The 17,094-nt window shown below is 37.6% G+C and overlaps 1 protein-coding gene across 2 annotated transcripts in view; it reads left to right on the forward strand.

Moving 5' to 3' along the window:
• Window positions 1-17,094, forward strand: part of dock1 (dedicator of cytokinesis 1) — a 183,127-nt gene that overhangs the window by 25,892 nt on the left and 140,141 nt on the right. Inside the window, exons 5-14 of one of the 2 annotated variants that reach the window (XM_079475850.1) lie at window positions 98-194; window positions 681-829; window positions 2,505-2,640; window positions 3,550-3,707; window positions 6,572-6,653; window positions 8,715-8,850; window positions 10,606-10,678; window positions 12,834-12,973; window positions 15,515-15,640; window positions 15,743-15,867. In XM_079475850.1, the coding sequence (XP_079331976.1) occupies window positions 98-194; window positions 681-829; window positions 2,505-2,640; window positions 3,550-3,707; window positions 6,572-6,653; window positions 8,715-8,850; window positions 10,606-10,678; window positions 12,834-12,973; window positions 15,515-15,640; window positions 15,743-15,867 (1,222 nt within the window). The remainder of the gene's footprint in view (window positions 1-97; window positions 195-680; window positions 830-2,504; window positions 2,641-3,549; window positions 3,708-6,571; window positions 6,654-8,714; window positions 8,851-10,605; window positions 10,679-12,833; window positions 12,974-15,514; window positions 15,641-15,742; window positions 15,868-17,094) is intronic. The other variant, XM_079475851.1, reaches the window with a different exon arrangement.

The following is a 17,094-nucleotide window of genomic DNA, read 5'->3' on the forward strand; positions in this document are numbered from 1 at the left end:
CCCACGCAAGTGTGATACTCTTTCTCTCTTCATTGTGATGTCCTTCAGTTTTGTTATTCCTCGCCTCTCCTATTTATTTCTCTTGCTCTCTTTTTAGACAAAAAGAAACTGTCATCCCCACCGAGCTGCCATTGGTTCACGAGGTCACGACTACGTTGCGAGAATGGGCGGCCATATGGAGGGACCTTTACGTGGTCAGTTGACATCATAAACATGACCATATTCAATCAATGACATCATCATGTCCGCACGTAGGCTAGATCATGACATCATACAGTCAGCATTGACATCATTAATGTGGCATTGTACCTGACCAATCATATGATCACCTCCATTTGTTTATGACGTCATCAGCAGACATCAGACATCACGGTGGGCTTATGACATCATCAGTCTGGCAGTCCACCGGCTACATTCTGACGTTTATTGTACCATGATGACACTTCATGTTGTCGTGAAAAAAGTGCAAATATGTCATTTTTGTGTCATTTGTACAAGCACGATTAAAACAAGATTTTCTTTTATTATGTTCCTAAAGGAGGTCATTGACCGTTGGTGTAAAGTTGTGTAATTGCATATGGAAGCCGTGTGACATCCCAGTGTCTGCTGTGATTAAGAGCGCAATGACGGCTTCATTAACACGCATCGCAGCCTTTCAAACGAACTTTGTGTGTCCGCAGGGCGACAAGCGTGAGATGTTTAACACGGTCCGGGACATGATCTACGACTTGATCGAATGGCGCTCTCAGATCCTGTCCGGCACGCTGCCTCAGGACGAGCTGTCCGAACTCAAGCAGAAAGTCACCTCCAAGATGGACTACGGGAACAAGTATGCACACTTACATTTGTTTTAAGCTTGCCAGCTGCTAGTCACAACTCTAACCTGTAATCATTAAACGAGCTTTTTGTTTCTGTTAGTTTGGGACTGTGTTTGCTGTGATGGGTCGTTGTGAAAGTATTGCAGAAATGTAGACTTGCTTAGTGATGCAGCACTTTTAGTTTTGTTCATACTTCGAATTTGGGAGTTTAAAGAAATCGGTGACCTCAATGACTAAACTTGAGGTTTTTCTTTGCCTGGGAGTCATTTTGATTGTATTTGAAGTGTAATTTCTCTTGCATTAAAAAACTTTCATCTATCCCAGCTCAAAAATGCAACACCGAGTGCGTGCACAAAAAACACCGGATATCTACATCAGCTTAAAAATAAACCTTTTTTCGGGTATTTACTTGCATAGTAATGAACAGGCTACGCAGAAAACCGTGTTCACACGGAAGTTTGAGCCTTGCCGGGTTTCTCGCGTGCAGTGACGTCACCGGCGATAGTCTGTTTAGTAATTAAAATTGCAGCGGGAAACCGATCAGAAGCTGTATTTTTATATCTTTTCTCATGTCCGCAGTACCCGCATATGCAACACTAGTTCTTCATTTTGAGGTTTTTACATCAATGCATGATCCCAGAGCGGACTTTTATACTCTATTTTACTATTACGTCCGTTTGGGACTTTTATGACTGCGCTTTCAGACATGCGCACATAAACAAACCGATAATTGCGTTTACATGCAGCGTAAAATCCGAATTATGGTAATAAAAGACCGGTTTTTGCTTGCGACCTTTCTCCGAATAAATGCAAACCGTTTTACGCGTTTGCATGACCTTACATATGTCATCTTATTAAGCATAATCACACGCTCACTGACATCATTTCTCTCATCCTTTTAATTCTGTTTGGTGATCCACGTGATATTAATACAACTTCTTTAAATCTCAAGCCAACTCGAAACCGTGGCAAAAGTATTTTACCACTCACAAAGTTTATGCGATGATCCTCTGAACTTACGGTGTGGTATGAGGAAGTGAGTACAGAGATGTGAAGATAAATCCACCCTGAACATAAAGCCTTTAGTGTGCGTCACCTACACATACCCGCACACACAGTTCTCAGTTCTTTATTAACGGTTGTGTGAAGGCTCTTTATTTCTATCCCCTTTTCTTTAGTAATTCCTCTCCTGACTTTTAGTAAACAGGAGTATTGCTATCGCTGCTCTCGGTTGCTGGTGTGTTTTGTGTACATCATCTTGCACCGTTTCGACAGCAAATATTAAAGATATCTCAATAGCACAGCTCTCCCACACCGGCTGTATGATTATTTTCCCAAGTGATCAGACCGACACTTTACTCCTGGCAGGAGGAACCTTAGCCGTATCTTTGTATGGACAAGCATAGTACAATAAACATCACATTTTAAAGCTTTTAATATTAATTTCAATTCAAGTTTTGCTTGTTGATGTGTCAAGTGAATCCTGAGAAACTTAAACGTTATAATTTTTTTAAAGATTAAAGAAGAATATTTCTAATTTTTATATTAAATGTTTATTTGATGTTTTTGTCCAAGGCACATTAACAGTGTAAATGTTTATATAAATGAATGATCTTTCACGATTTTACTTGCGCTTTTCAACCAGCTATGTGTGTTTCTCTCCTGTTCTTCTCGTGCGTTTGGCAGATATCTGTACCTGGATCTGGTAGTGAGAGATAAAGATGGGAATATTCTGGATCCCGATCTCACCAGCACTATCAGTCTGTTCCGAGCTCACGAAGCCGCATCCAAACAGATTGAAGCTCGAATCCAAGAGGAAAAGGTGAAACTTTATAATCTCTTGAAAAGCCAATTTCTGTACAAATAAAAGCAGTAGCATTTGTATTGAGATCATTTTATAATTGAATATAAGCACAACATGTCGGAGCACTGTTCATTTCTAATCTGTCTTTAATGACCGCTAGACTATATCATAGCAATATGTAAATTCATTTATTTCATACGTTACATTATAATGAACTGTATTGGCCGCGTGGCATAAAAATAAATCAGAAAATGACTGACTGATCACATTATCATCCTTTGCATGTGTGATGTTAATACATCATATCTCATATCTTCTCCGTGTGGTTATTTCCATCATCTCCCGCTGTGACTTGTAATGAACACCTTTTGTTTGAGCTGTAATGTCATATTTATTCAGAGATCTCACTTTATTTGTTAAGCCACTAAACTGGAGAGAAAGTCCCTGACCGGCGCTTTGAAACAGCAGCATTGTAATGTGAAACGTGACACAGGAACAGAAAGAGTGAGACCGAATGGCTACCCAGCATGCAAGTGGGCATTTTACACCCACACCCTTGAAGCAAAGAGAACCATAATCGGCTTGATGTGTCATTCATAGACTATTCTTTTAATTTAGAGGAACTTGACTAGTCCAGATGTTTAGTGACCCGTGGACCCGTGCATGGTTTCTAAATCACACACTGTTTTTTTTGCTCAAATCTTAAGCTCTCAAATATAAGTTTATTAATGGTCTGTTGTTTCATGATGGTCTGTCAATAACCGATAGCGGTGTAGTTCTGTGTGAAGCCACCCAGATGTTCAGTATCCGGCAGCGTTCTTCTATGTGATATCAATTCTTTGCATGACACTGCTTTGTCTGTATCATTAGTCTTGTTGACTGAAACAATGACAGATTGTGTTCTGAACATTTCTGTATGTTTTACAGTCTCAGAAGCAGAACATGGATTTGAGCAGACAGGCAAAGTTCGCCTCAACACCGTCGTTCGCTCTCTTCGTCACACTCAAGAATGTGGTGTGCAAGATCGGAGAGGATGCAGAAGTGCTGATGTCACTATATGATCCCGTTGAGCTCAAATTTATCAGGTCTGTTTAAACGCTTACGTATAAATGACTTTCTTTCGTTGTTTGAAGCCTAGCCAGGAACATTTGAGTTTACTCAAATTAAAACGCTGACAAGGTTTCTGTTCATCTACAAATGATTGGAAAGACTTCACTAAAGTGAACATTGAAAAGTTGCCCAAAAAATAAACAGATTTTAATAATAAACAAAAACTAAAATAAAACTAAAATAAAAATGAATTGATCTTGTATAGCAACATGAAAAATAAAGCAATTATAAGCATGCATCAAAATTGCTAAAACTAACTAAAATGTACACAAAAAGCAATAATCTAAATATCAAAGCTAATTTAAAATATGACTAAATATGAACTAAATGAAACTAAAATCAAATCTATAATAACTGTGAAGCGTACGTATGATTAGTATAAACAAATCTCATTTATACGCTTATGCATTAATGTTGAGGGGGTAAAACATAAACGGTCTGGCTGTGCATTATTCTGCTTATTGCACGGCTACATGAATAAATAAACAGAACATTAAGGTCTATAATGAACATGAAGAAAGATTAGATGCAACATTTAAAAAAAGACAGACGTGCAGTATGATGTCATCTATGTTGAGACATGTTTATATTTTAAAATAACTATTGAATGTTGAAACTGACCAATGAGATTCAAGTATTCCAGAGAGTGTTTTACCACAATCTTTTGAGTTTGTAGTGATGATGTGAAACTATCATGTTTCACATCCCTCAGTAGCAAAGAACCACAGCGTTTGTACATGCATGGTCTGACAGATTTACATTTACATTTACATTTATTCATTTGGCAGACGCTTTTATCCAAAGCGACTTACAAGTAGTTTTATACAGTGGCACATTACTGCAGAGCAATCAGGGGTAAGGTGTCTTGCTCAAGGGCCCTTCAGTCATGACCTGCTGGCACTGAGATTTGAACCAGCAACCTTCTGATCACAAGCCCAACGCTCTAACCATTAGGCCACAGCTGACCCCGTCAGCCAGATATTAACCTTGTGACCTGTGAACCAGAATCTGTAGATGCTTTTCTGTCTTAACATTCTTATTGGGCCTAACAACATTTTTGAGTTCATTGCTAAGATCAAGTTTAGCATTTGGACCGGGTAAAAGGTTTGTACTCCTTTTCATTAGCGATGCAACAATACAGTTAATCTACAAGTTCCTGGTGTATTGAATAACATAAAATAAGATAAAACAAATACAATTTGTATGACTTATGGCTTATTTGTGTGACTTCTCGCTTACTTGTGTGACTTAACGCTTACTTGTGTGACTTAACGCTTATTTGTGTGACTTAACGCTTACTTGTGTGACTTAACGCTTACTTGTGTGACTTAACGCTTACTTGTGTGACTTAACGCTTACTTGTGTGACTTAATGCTTATTTGTGTGACTTAACGCTTATTTGTGTGACTTAACGCTTACTTGTGTGACTTGATGCTTATTTGTGTGACTTAACGCTTACTTGTGTGACTTAACGCTTATTTGTGTGACTTAACGCTTACTTGTGTGACTTAACGCTTATTTGTATGACTTAACGCTTATTTGTGTGACTTAACGCTTACTTGTGTGACTTAACGCTTATTTGTGTGACTTCTCGCTTATTTAGATGACTAATCGCTTATTTAGATGACTTATCGCTTATTTGTGTGACTAAATGCTTATTTGTGTGACTTAACGCTTACTTGTGTGACTTAACGCTTATTTGTGTGACTTAACGCTTATTTGTGTGACTTAACGCTTACTTGTGTGACTTAACGCTTACTTGTGTGACTTAACGCTTATTTGTGTGACTTATCGCTTATTTAGATGACTAATCGCTTATTTAGATGACTTATCGCTTATTTAGATGACTTAACGCTTATTTGTGTGACTTAACGCTTATTTAGATGACTAATCGCTTATTTAGATGACTTATCGCTTATTTAGATGACTTATCGCTTATTTAGATGACTTAACGCTTATTTGTGTGACTTAACGCTTATTTAGATGACTTAACGCTTATTTAGATGACTTATCGCTTATTTAGATGACTTATCGCTTATTTAGATGACTTATCGCTTATTTAGATGACTTGTCGCTTATTTAGATGACTTATCGCTTATTTAGATGACTTATCGCTTATTTAGATGACTTATAGTATGTCAGTAAAAGAGCTTTACGTATACAGTGCAAAACAGATCAAATACATTCGGACGTAATCTCTTTGGTACAATGAACATACAATAAAGCCGTTCCAGTGCTTCCGATGGTCAGTCGGTGTCTGTTCGTCAACGTTTATACTCAACATCTGCTTCATATGTTGCAGGCAGCCTCGCTTTACCGCTCGACTCGTGTGAAATCTGTTACCAGCATCGCAAACGGCCATAACTTTGGCGCATTGTTATTAGATATTTTCTCGTGGGGAGGTGCACAGTCATCTCAGACATACAGAGAAACACGGACAGAGCCAGTTTGGGGAGTGGGGAAATGCACAGAAATGATTTTAGTGCATAAACGCAATTCACATAAGTATTGAACCGTGTAGGTCGTACCGAACGGGGTTCAATATTATATTGAGAATTCTTGGATCCCTACTGTTCATATCAAGCTGTTATTTCTCTCTGTTTTATTGAGTTAGGGGTGAGAAATCATCACTCTGACATGATTGTGGTTCTAGAAAGTGTGATGTTTGTGCCCAACATGACTATAGAAGAAAGAAGAAACGCAAACATTTATTTAATAGTTGTTTGGTGTTTGTGGAAGATATTTTTATGTCCGTTATCTGGAAAAATGTTCCCAATCATTTGAGCAACTTTGTTTTAATCATAAAGTCATGAAGTATCTGTTTTGATCTATTCTTCAGTGAAAACTACCTTGTGCGCTGGTCCAGTTCTGGTTTGGTAAAAGACATCGATCAGCTTCATAACCTGCGTTCTGTGTTCACCGTAAGTATAACTCAATTCAGTTCTTTTTTTCTGTTGTGTACTTTACAGGTATGAATTTGCCATTTGTTTGTTGATTTACTCATAGACCCTTTCAGAAGCAGATAGAGCTGCTTGGACTAAGAATTACAGAATGTCAAATTCTCCCATGAGATGTAAAACCAACAATTTTTCTTTCAAAAAGTGGCGAATGGAATGAATCGGACCATAATAAATGACATGAAGTGATCCCTGTTATAAGCAAAAGATTCACTCAATGTTTTGAGTTTGAAAAGAGAAAATATCAAAGTGTTTATACAAGATGTCATCTTAGTCACTCAAGACGCACTCGTGGACATTTATTAAAAGATGAAGAACCAACAATATGTGCGTTTTGTCAAATTCCATTGACTGTCTGTTGGAAAGACCTGGTTTAATGTACTAGACAACGTTTCATTCAGAGATTACATTAATGGGCATTTTTAAAAAGACTTCTCCTGGCAAGATCTTGTTTTTTTTCAAGTATTAAAATGAAAGAACATCAATGAGAATCTGTCTGTCTGTCTTTCTATATGTGTACAGATATGATTCCTTAAAGCCACAATATGGAAGGGTGTTGTTATGAAATATCTAAAAATCACTTACTCAGTGTGATATATTTCATGCAGTTGTTTGCTTAAATTATCCCAAATGTTCCCAAGAATGTGCAAATCCAGAGAAACTCCTATTTAAAATAATGTCCCGTCCCTTGTCTCCCTTGTATTTTTCGTCCTATCAGTGACTTAATATCCGCTGCTCCGCACTTCCCTCAGTTTCCGGTTGTAGAAACTACGGCAACAAGCAAATGCAGAAGTGGTTGGTTATACAGCATCTGGGACGCATCATCTGTTGTTCTGTTATTTTGGTTCACGATAACTCTTTGGCGAGTAAAGGAAACCCCCAAAAAAGCGTAAACGCAGTTGACTTTTTAAACAACGACTGTATGACTGTTTCAAACGCGTAAAACTGTGTAGCATTAAGCTACCAAAGAGATTGACAAAGTCCAATGTCATTCACAGGCTGACGTAGCATTACATTCCATGTTTCTTGCAAACTAATTCATTACGATGACAAAATAAAATCCATTCATTACCTCGTCCGTCAACATGATGGAAGATCTCCATACGCCTCTGGCTGGTGAAAACGACATGTCCCATAATTCCACACTCCTACATAACATCGTTTAGCTTCGCCTTTTGTTGTTGTTTCGAAAGTGCGCCATCTAGCGCTCCAAATGTACATATTGTGGCTTTAATCCTGAAATGTTGTCATTATATCAATGATTTGAATATGTCTTCATTTTCCTGCATCGTTTCTTAATGAGAAATCCGAGCGTTATTGGGAGACACTTTAGTTCCCGCTCATCAGGCAAGTTGTTGAATTGGTAATAAAAGTGTTGCAGAAAACAGCATCATTAAAGCTTGTAAAGGGTAACAAGCTGACGGGCAATACCACCGTCTCTAGAGAGCACGTCTGGGTCGCATGCTTTCACATATCGCTTGTGTATGTATGTGCGTTTGTGTGTGTGTGTATTTGAACAGAAAATCTCATGTTCAGCGCTTGGAAGTTGTTACTTGTTGTAACACATGTTTACTCATTTAGATGTGATGGTGTTTCTCAGACACAATCTGTTTTGGTATTCTTTGTGTGTTTGTCTTTAAGTGTATTCCAGATTGAAGAGCATTGGTTTGTGTGAGTGTTTGTGTACCCACACATTCGGGCTCCTCTCGTTTTCTAAAGGTCATTTGTTAAATGACCACAGGGCCTGTAGGGGTCAGTTTGATTTCCCAGAATCCTCAGCTCTCAACACAAACCCCAAGCATGGTACAGAATGCAATTTACTCTTTGCACACGCTGTATCTACAGTTCTCAAATCCGTAGATCGATCCTTCCCTCCTGACTAGTTAAACTAACAAGACTTTCTGTATAGCTCTAGATGGTTTTAGGCAGTCACACCTGCTTCAGTTCTCAGAATAACAACATCAGCCTTATTAGTGTATAACCGTGCCAGGTGTTTTTCACATTTTTGTGTGTTTGTCTTTCTAGGATTTGGGCAGTGAAGATCTGACGAGGGAGAAAATCTGTTTTGTTTGTCAGATTGTTCGAGTGGGCCGAATGGAACTGAGAGATAACAATGCCAAAAAGTTAACGTCAGGTCTGCGGAGACCCTTCGGCGTGGCAGGTACAGCTGCATCTCTCCCACACAACACTCGCAGCACACCTGCATTTCACTAAAATCCACTTTGTTAACCACACGGTCCGCTAAAATGACACGTGGTTAATTACTAGTGTAAAACCATAATATTTCTTATGGGAATTGTGACGGACACTTACAGATTCTTTATGTGGTTTTAATGACGGTTTATGGAGAATGCGGTGGAGACATGGTAACTGTAATGGTTACTATGGTAAATGATGGGAAGCAGGTTGTTTTGTGGGTTGTGCTTTTGGGTTTGTGTTCAAGATATAAAAAAAGCATTGAAGGTGAATATGACCTTTCCACAGATATGATCGGTGATTGTCGCTTTGAAAAAAAAAGTGTCAGTCAAATGCATAAACGTAGTTGAAATCTCTATTTGAAGAGTTCATTTGCATAAACAGATAACTCTGTTTTGTTCAAAAAGCATGTTTTTTTATTGTGCCTTCCAATTCATATCAATCAAATTGCAGTTAGCTTGTTTTAAATATCTAATAATAACTCAAATTAATATATATAACAACCACAATAAAACACAAACATGAAGTGATAATAAAAACATCATTGTCAACATTTTAAGCATCTCTATTATATAAGCATATAAGCAGTCACCTAAAACACCCAAGCCACTACCTAGCCATCCCTTGTAACCGCCCAAAAGTGCCATCGCATCATGGCTGAAAGTTTGGACATTTTTCTAGAAACGACTTTGTGAAGATCTCCTTTAGTTCCTGGCTGAGTTTTGTTGTTGTTGTGTTGAACTCTGATCTTTAGTCCTTCCGTTCTGAATGAAAAGCCAAAGAAGAATAGCAGAAAGAGAGGCTTTGGTTTTGAAGTGGGAATGCATCTCCTCTCTCTTTCTGTGGATGAGACAAGAAACGCCACAATCTTTATGTGGATGTCACATTTAATGTGTCAGGCTCCGAGACAAGCTAACACTTTCATTATAGCTCATCAGTTTTCTCCCAACACTCTCCTGTGCATGAGCTCAAATGGCCTGTTAGGAGCAACAGGCAAAAGTTCAGGCAGTAATAACCAGCGGTCGACAGCTTTTCCAAAAGGTCTTATAAAACCCAAATATGAGCCACAGCGAGGGAAAATGTGTGTTGTGCTTCCCGATACTTTGGTTTTATGTTCATTTGTTGTGAAATTATGTGTCTCGCACGGAAAAATGATCTCACGAATCAAGATGACTGTGAAGTGAATATTTTGCATACCGCGCTGTAGGACTAAAACCTTGCATCTCCATTTATAATGATTTAATTTGATTCATTAATCACGTTTGTCTGTGGATTTGGTAGATAGTGAACCAATAAAAATGATGAAATAGAGACAACACCGTGTTTAATTATTGAAGAAATGCACCTTTTTATCTCCTGTAAAGTTGAAGTTTTGAAAATATGAGGTTTTAGTCTGACAGAGGCGAAAAGGAAGTCTGATCCGGATCAAGTTTATTTTTATAGTTTTAATTTTGCATTGTTGCAAAGTAGCTCTACGGATAAGAAAGAATAATTGTAAAATAAAAAGGAAATTTATATATAAACGGAAAAAATTGAATTCTTAAACCGTTAAGATTGTTGATTTGGTACAATGCTTCAATCATTTGTACTAACGCTTAAAAGGATATTTGTTTATAACACGTTTATAACAATCCAAACAAGATTATGGTAATGCTGTTTGTTTTACAATGGATATTTGTGGTGTTTTAATGGTTGAATTCACTCTCTTCACTCTCTGCAGTGATGGACGTAACAGACATCCTCACGGGTAAAATGGACGATGAGGACAAACAACACTTCATACCATTCCAGCCGTGAGTGTGATCTTGTTACACAAACTCTTCTTTGAACACGACATCATGACAATGGCTGTGTGTTTAAACTTTGAGGAGTTAACATACTGTAGACCACTACGGAATCTAAACACCGCAGCAAAAGATGTGATTTGTGCCCAGTTTGTGAGATTGCATTCTGAATTGAATGTGACTGGAGGAATACACCGTCTATTGCAAAATAATACAAAGACAGAAACACAGACATCGTGTCTTAATTTTTGTATGAACAATTTCTGAAACAACAACCGGCTGCCTGTACATTATCCCTTACATATCGTTCAATGAGAGCTATTTTTCAGCTTTCAGTCAGGGCCGATAAAGCCTGTCAATCAAAAGAGGACAGAAAATGCAATGAATTTATGCTTTGTATATAAACAATGTTTAGAAACATCACCGGTTTGATGTTCAATATCAATTCATTATCAAATCAATCAAGTCCCTTTATTGTCACTCATTCATTGTTATTCATTATTTTATTTTATTCATAAATCATGTTTGTCTGTGGATTTCGCAGATAGCTAACCGATCAAATATGATTAAATAGAGACAACACAGTGTTTCATTATTGAAGATAAGACATCTTTTTATTTCCTGTATAGTTGCAGCTATGAAAATATGAGGTTTTAATCTGACAGAGGTGATAAGGAAGGCTAATCTAAATATATGGATATGTAGCATTGTCAAGTTTAAAAAAAAAGTATTTTATTAAAATTTTTCATCGTTGCAAAGCAGCTCTACAGAAAACACGCTGTGAAACAACAGCCAGAGAGAATAATAGTAAAAGAAAATCAGTTTCTGGCACCTGCCGTTCCTGCAAAAAAACCTGGCAGACTTCAATTCATAATCGCGATCCAACAATAATATTAACCATATATGCTGTTTAGATCGCTTGTCATTGGGATCATTTCATTATTTTAACATAAAGTGTTTGAGTGTGTTGAATTAAAAACCCCAAACTGCAGCGGGTTCTCTAGACCCACCAACATGCATATACATTGGCCAGGGCATCCTGATATATATTATTGATATATATTTATTATGATGTCTTTAACGGACAAATGTTGGTGAAGCGTAAGACATCTAGCGAGAATCCACAGGAAAGATCCACAGGTTCCCGACCACTGATCTAGCGTGTGCATCTTATTCTTTATGTATTAATAACTGTAACACATTTTTCCTTTTCTTGGAGTCTGTCAAGTCATGTTTGTTTCAGCTGTATTGTTTTTGAGATGTTGTTTATGGGTGAATGTGTATTTGCACGAGTGTGTCTGTATGCTTCTCTGATTTCTGCTCTTATCCGAATGAATCACTACACGCATATCTAACCATTTAAGACTGGCTGTCATTCACCTTTTCATGATCTCACTGAATCAGATCAGCATTTCTTTCCTTTAACTCTCTCGCACACACCAGCTTCAGAGGATTCTAGCAAAAGACTGAGTGTGTGTGTGTAAAATCATTTATGAATATTCTGTCAATATTAACCTCATGTTGTTCTGTCTGGTATGATCGACTTTCTTTCGATGAACACAAGATGCAGTACAATGAAAGTGAATGCAGACAGATGCTGTCGAGCTCCTCAAATGGCAAAAGTTAAAGTGTCATAAAACGATCCAAATGACTTCCAAGTGCGGTGAAGCTGTGAAACATATTTGCTAGACTTTGACAACATCTGTCTGTGTTTTGTTTCATTGTGTTAAAGAGCACAGCCATTATTCAAAGCTCATCTTATTTTAGAGGATGGGTGTTGAACAACATGAGGCGGAGGAAATGTGGTTCTTTAAGATGGATGTTTTTCTCACCGATGTCTTATGAGGGCCGGTTGTTTGTGTCAGACTTCAGATTTGTGTGTAGACGCTCTTCTGCTGTTTGGGTGAAACGGAGGATTGAGTTCTTTAATGACAGCATCTCTCTGTCTCTCCCGTCACCCATCCCGCACAACTGTTTGCTAACAACATGGCTTTTTGTCCCTGTCACGGTATTTGTATCACCCTTTGGTGTTTTCCTTCTCTCTTTCTCTCTTCATCCATCTCCCCTGCTCATGTTCACACTTCTCTCGCTCTCTGTGGCTACTATTCTCTTTTTCTTTTCTTCTCCTCCCGTTGGCGTGTTGCCTGTCGCGTGTGAACTCCAGGCTAGCGTTGGATGACGCCATTCGCCACAGGCAGCTGAACATCTCCCGTTTTTCACCCAGGGTGGCGGGCGAGAACGACTTCCTCCAGACCGTCATCAACAAGGTCATCGTCGCCAAAGAGGTCAACCACAAAGGTCAAGGTAAAGGTCACCGGGTCATGTTTGAAAAATGTCTCGGACAATTGTGTGTTTTTCTGCATGCGTAGAACAAGAAACAACTTTGACTCCTTTAGTTCAATATCATTGAAGATCCTTTTCTGTTCTTTAAGGGTATTTTTACATAACCTCACTGGATTGAAAAACGGAAACTGTTTCTATTCTTTTTTTTTGTAAAGTTTCACGCACAGAAAAACGTTCATTGCTCCATTGTTGTTTTGGTTGCCTGTGAACGGACGCTCTTATTTGTAATTGCAACTCGCACATCATTTTTAAAAGTTAAGATCCAAAAGTTTTTTTTGTTGAAAATGGTGTCTTGTAAACGCCTCTTAAAGTCCCAGCGAAACCAAAAATTTGACTATTTTTGTCATGCGTTTATTGTTAATAAATGATCAATAAATGTGGGTCATTCTCTTTTTAAAAAATGTGTGTGCCCTCATAATGTTTAGTTAAAATCTAAAAATGCACTTCCTTCCTGTAATGACTACCTATCTTAAAAGTTTGTTAGACGGCTTGGGCGGAGCATCAGTTAACTCCTCCCCTCCAACCGTCAGTCTGCTGCAAGTTCCTTTTTCAAAATGCAACGGCTGTTGACGAAAAGACAAAACTATTTTTCTCATAAGAAATTCCATCTCACTCAAAAATGCATCAAAATGCAGAAGTAAAACGATCGCAACTCCCGCTTCACGAGGACTTTAAAGTTTTAAGTGTCATCTAGTAATGCATCGTATAGTGTTATTCATAGCTTGGTTAAAAGTGCACAAAGTTGAAAATATGGAAGTGTAAAAACCCATCTGAGCAAATTGAAACAGGCTGTCCCAGATAAGATCAAACTGCATCAAAGTTCCTGCCAAGAGAATAGTCCAGAATCCGGAGAGGGTTTGAAATGTAAGAAACGGCAGCACAGTTAGTTGGAGCTGAATTGGTTTAAACATGCACAAGGTTCAGCATCTGTTGATTTGTGATCACGCTGAGGAGAAACAGCTTCTCTGTGAGAGGAATATGTTGAGACACGGAGTCTGGCTGGATGTGCTGGTGTCACATCCCATCAGAATCCACAGTCTCAGATATCAACCCCTCCTCTGAGGCGTCAATCACACAGTTTATCAGGATAAATCCAGAGAAACCCAATGAACTTTGACGGAGAGAGAGAGATGGATTTTTATAGTCAGTTGAGATAGAGGTCACGACCTCTCTGGTCATTTAAGACGAAGATTAATAAGTTACAGAAATAGAGGTGGAGTCATTAAGACTGATTAACTTATGATTTATGACAGAGACCTAAAGGTGATGTCCAGTGCATTGTGGGTATGAAGGATCAAAGGGAATGAATGCTAAATTATTCTGGTAAAAGTCATGCTTCCTGGAGACAAAACAAACTCACTTTGTATTGATTTGCAAGGTTGAGAACATTTTCATAGATATTTTCAAATATAATAAAATGAAAAAATGGTATTTCCATAATACAAAAATGCCTTTTTATTTCACAGCATATATGAAAGAGTAACTCTTTATAATAGCATCTCGATTATATTGAGTATAAATTCATGTTAGCTAATGCATTAACGAACAATGATCAATATATTTGTATATGTTGGTTAATACTTTTCAAAATTTTAACCAAATTTATAATATATTTATAACCAAGAGTTGTATATGGTTACTTTAGTTAATGCACAACGTGAACAACAAACAAATGATGAACAATTGCTTTTCTAGTTAATAGTTTGTAACTAGTTCATTGTTTGTTCATGTTATCGTGCATTATCTAATGTTAACCACTACGGTGACTGACGCAGAACTAAGATGTCGTCATGTTTTTCCTCTTTGCCGAAGGAGATGACTTATTTACCAAACGCTCTCCAGAGCAGTTTGTCCGTTTAGGGCTACTGTAGAAACAACATTGTCGATAGAAAAAGATAATCCTAAAATAATAAAAACACAACGCTTCATTATGTGAGGTTTTTATACACCTATGAAGACATAGTTATGTATATTATATTGCATTTCCGTCACACTGGACCTTTAGTTTAGATGAATGAATGCTGAAATAATATTGTTGATCGCTAGTTAATGTTAACTACTGAAGTAAGAATCTTATTGTAAGTTGTTGCTAACTAAAATTAGTTCGACGAATGCCGTAAAAGTAGAAGATACATATAGGTCTCATTTACTCATTATTGGTGTATGATTGTGTGTTCATTTGAATCCTCAGTGTCAATTTGGTGTGAAAATATTATGATAAAGCACAATCCAGTCCTGTAATCTCTTAATCTGAACGTTGAATAAATGCTCAGTCACTTTTCTTCCCGCAGGCGGTTTTGTCAGCAATTAAACTAATCCAGTCTTCTTCATTATTTTGTGTAGATGACTGATAATGAGATTTTAAAATCTTTGAGCTGTAAAGCACACATAACAACTTTTTCCCTGGGGCATTGGTGTCCAGATTACCTTTACGATCTTTAAGGAGAAATCAGAGAAATACACACAATCTGACTGTGTGTGTGTGTGTCCTCTGATCTTCAGGTTTGTGGGTCACGCTAAAGTTACTTCCAGGTGACATTCATCAGATTCGTAAAGATTTCCCTCACCTGGTGGACCGATCCACTGCTGTCGCTCGAAAAATGGGCTTCCCGGAAATCATCATGCCAGGTAACATCAGACTGTAGCTTCTGTGGAGAAAGGATTTATATAAGCTTTATTTTAAAACGCATTATAGTCAGTCACACTTAAACCTTGTTTCCGTGCATTTAGGTGATGTCCGGAATGATATTTACGTGACGCTGGCTCAGGGGGATTTCGATAAAGGCAGTAAGACGACCCCCAAGAATGTGGAGGTCACCATGTCTGTTCATGATGAAGATGGCAAGAAACTGGAGGTATTGTGTAATGGGGAGCCGCAGAGATGAGGTATTTTTGCAGGCTAACCCGGAAGTTAGCGCCGCGCTGGTTCCTTCGACCGAAAGCCTGTGCAAGAAGTAAAAAGCTAACAAAACGATGCTATAAACAGACTCCACTTGATATCAACGTCACCCTTTCAAACTTTATTAAAAATGTGTTCCCTGGTCAGTAATTACTCCATAAATGATTCCACATCTATGGTTTAAGAGATTTGTGCCCATGCTGCATTATTTGTGAGCTTTATATGCGAGATGACGTCTAACGTCACCGCCAAAGGAAGTAGTTGCTTTTAGCAATTTACAGCAACCGCCATTTATAAGCCACGATAAAGGTTTAAAAAGTCACAAGCGGTTATAACTGGTGTGTTTTATGTCATAGAATAAAACGTGAAAATATTACGAGGTTTTGATTACCACAAATCTAATTTCGGGCGATTTACTAAAAGACTGGGACTAAGACTTTGGAGTGATGGAACCGGGAGTCCTAAAATGCTTTTGTTTTTTGTTATGGAGTAAAAATATTATTGTATTCAATACAATTAGTGTAACCACACATATTTATATAAAACAAAACAAACAAACAAAATATATTTAACAAAAAAGAAAAGAAAAATAACAAAATTTATAACAAACGCTTCTGGGGTTTGCATAAAAGAATACGTCATCACTCCCTATATTCTGAGTTCAGAACTCATTTCTGTAAACTTTGTTCTGACATAAGATGATTAATCACAGTAAATAAATACAACTTTAGTCCCTTAAATAAATTAAATTACAGCAAAATGAAAGTACCTTACATTTCAAAAGATAGGTCCCAGAAAGAAAAGCAAACTTCACCTACAGAAAATACATAAACATCCCATAACCAGATGAAAATGAGTCGAAATGAATATAATATGAGTGGCATCAACTCTTGACATCTGGTGCTTTTTTAAATGTTAAACTCATATAAAACAGGCTTGGTTTATTTATTTAGGAAGTTACTGCGAGGCTTGATGTAAAATCCAAAATAAAAGTAATTCAGACACACAGTCACACTTGCTCTGTTTTGAAAAGGTTTGTGTTCACGCTGTCACATTCTTCACACGTACAAAATAAACGTTTTTCGTTCCACCTTTTAATTTTTTTCTACCGTTGGTTTATTATAATATATTGCCATCTTTGTTTATTAGCCACACTGCATTTTTACTACACATCTGAACTCGG

Source organism: Barbatula barbatula, assembly GCF_947034865.1.
Source record: "Barbatula barbatula genome assembly, chromosome: 16".
Lineage (NCBI taxonomy): Eukaryota > Metazoa > Chordata > Actinopteri > Cypriniformes > Nemacheilidae > Barbatula > Barbatula barbatula.